This window comes from Eimeria tenella, genomic scaffold (genome assembly GCF_000499545.2).
Source record: "Eimeria tenella Houghton genomic scaffold, Eth_scaff2030, whole genome shotgun sequence".
Taxonomy (NCBI): domain Eukaryota; phylum Apicomplexa; class Conoidasida; order Eucoccidiorida; family Eimeriidae; genus Eimeria; species Eimeria tenella.
Window position 1 is genome coordinate 1 of NW_013541874.1, and position 360 is coordinate 360.

Here is a 360-nt window from a genome sequence, read left to right on the forward strand (position 1 = left end):
TTCGGTTCTTTTGACCCATTTCTTTGCTGCGTTTGAGTTGCTTTCTTTCCCGGGATGCTCGCTGTGTTCCGTTTCTCCTCGCGTTTCCCCGCGTTTGCCTCCTCGGACACATTTTGGGTTACTTTTAGGTTATTTTGAGTCATTTTTGAGTTATTTTTGAGTTATTTTGGGATAATTATGGGTTATTTTTGGATAATCAAGAGTTATTTTGGTGAATTTTGTGTATTTTGTTGATCAATAGAGACTGGTTTGGGCGTGTGCGGGCAGATCGAGGAGAACATCCGGCTGGGTTGCAGGGAGGCGAAGCCGTTTGCTGCAGTGGAAGCAGCAGCAGCACGAGCGCATGCAAGCAGCCTCGTG

At 46.4% G+C, this 360-nt stretch overlaps 1 protein-coding gene across 1 annotated transcript in view; it reads left to right on the forward strand.

Annotated features, from left to right (window-relative positions):
- Window positions 1-267: 267 nt before the first annotated feature.
- ETH_00043570 (uncharacterized protein) overlaps window positions 268-360 on the forward strand; it is a gene marked incomplete at both ends in the record, with an annotated part of 591 nt that continues 498 nt past the window's right edge. The window contains one exon of the mRNA XM_013374434.1: window positions 268-359. Within this exon, the coding sequence (XP_013229888.1) occupies window positions 268-359 (92 nt within the window). The remainder of the gene's footprint in view (window position 360) is intronic.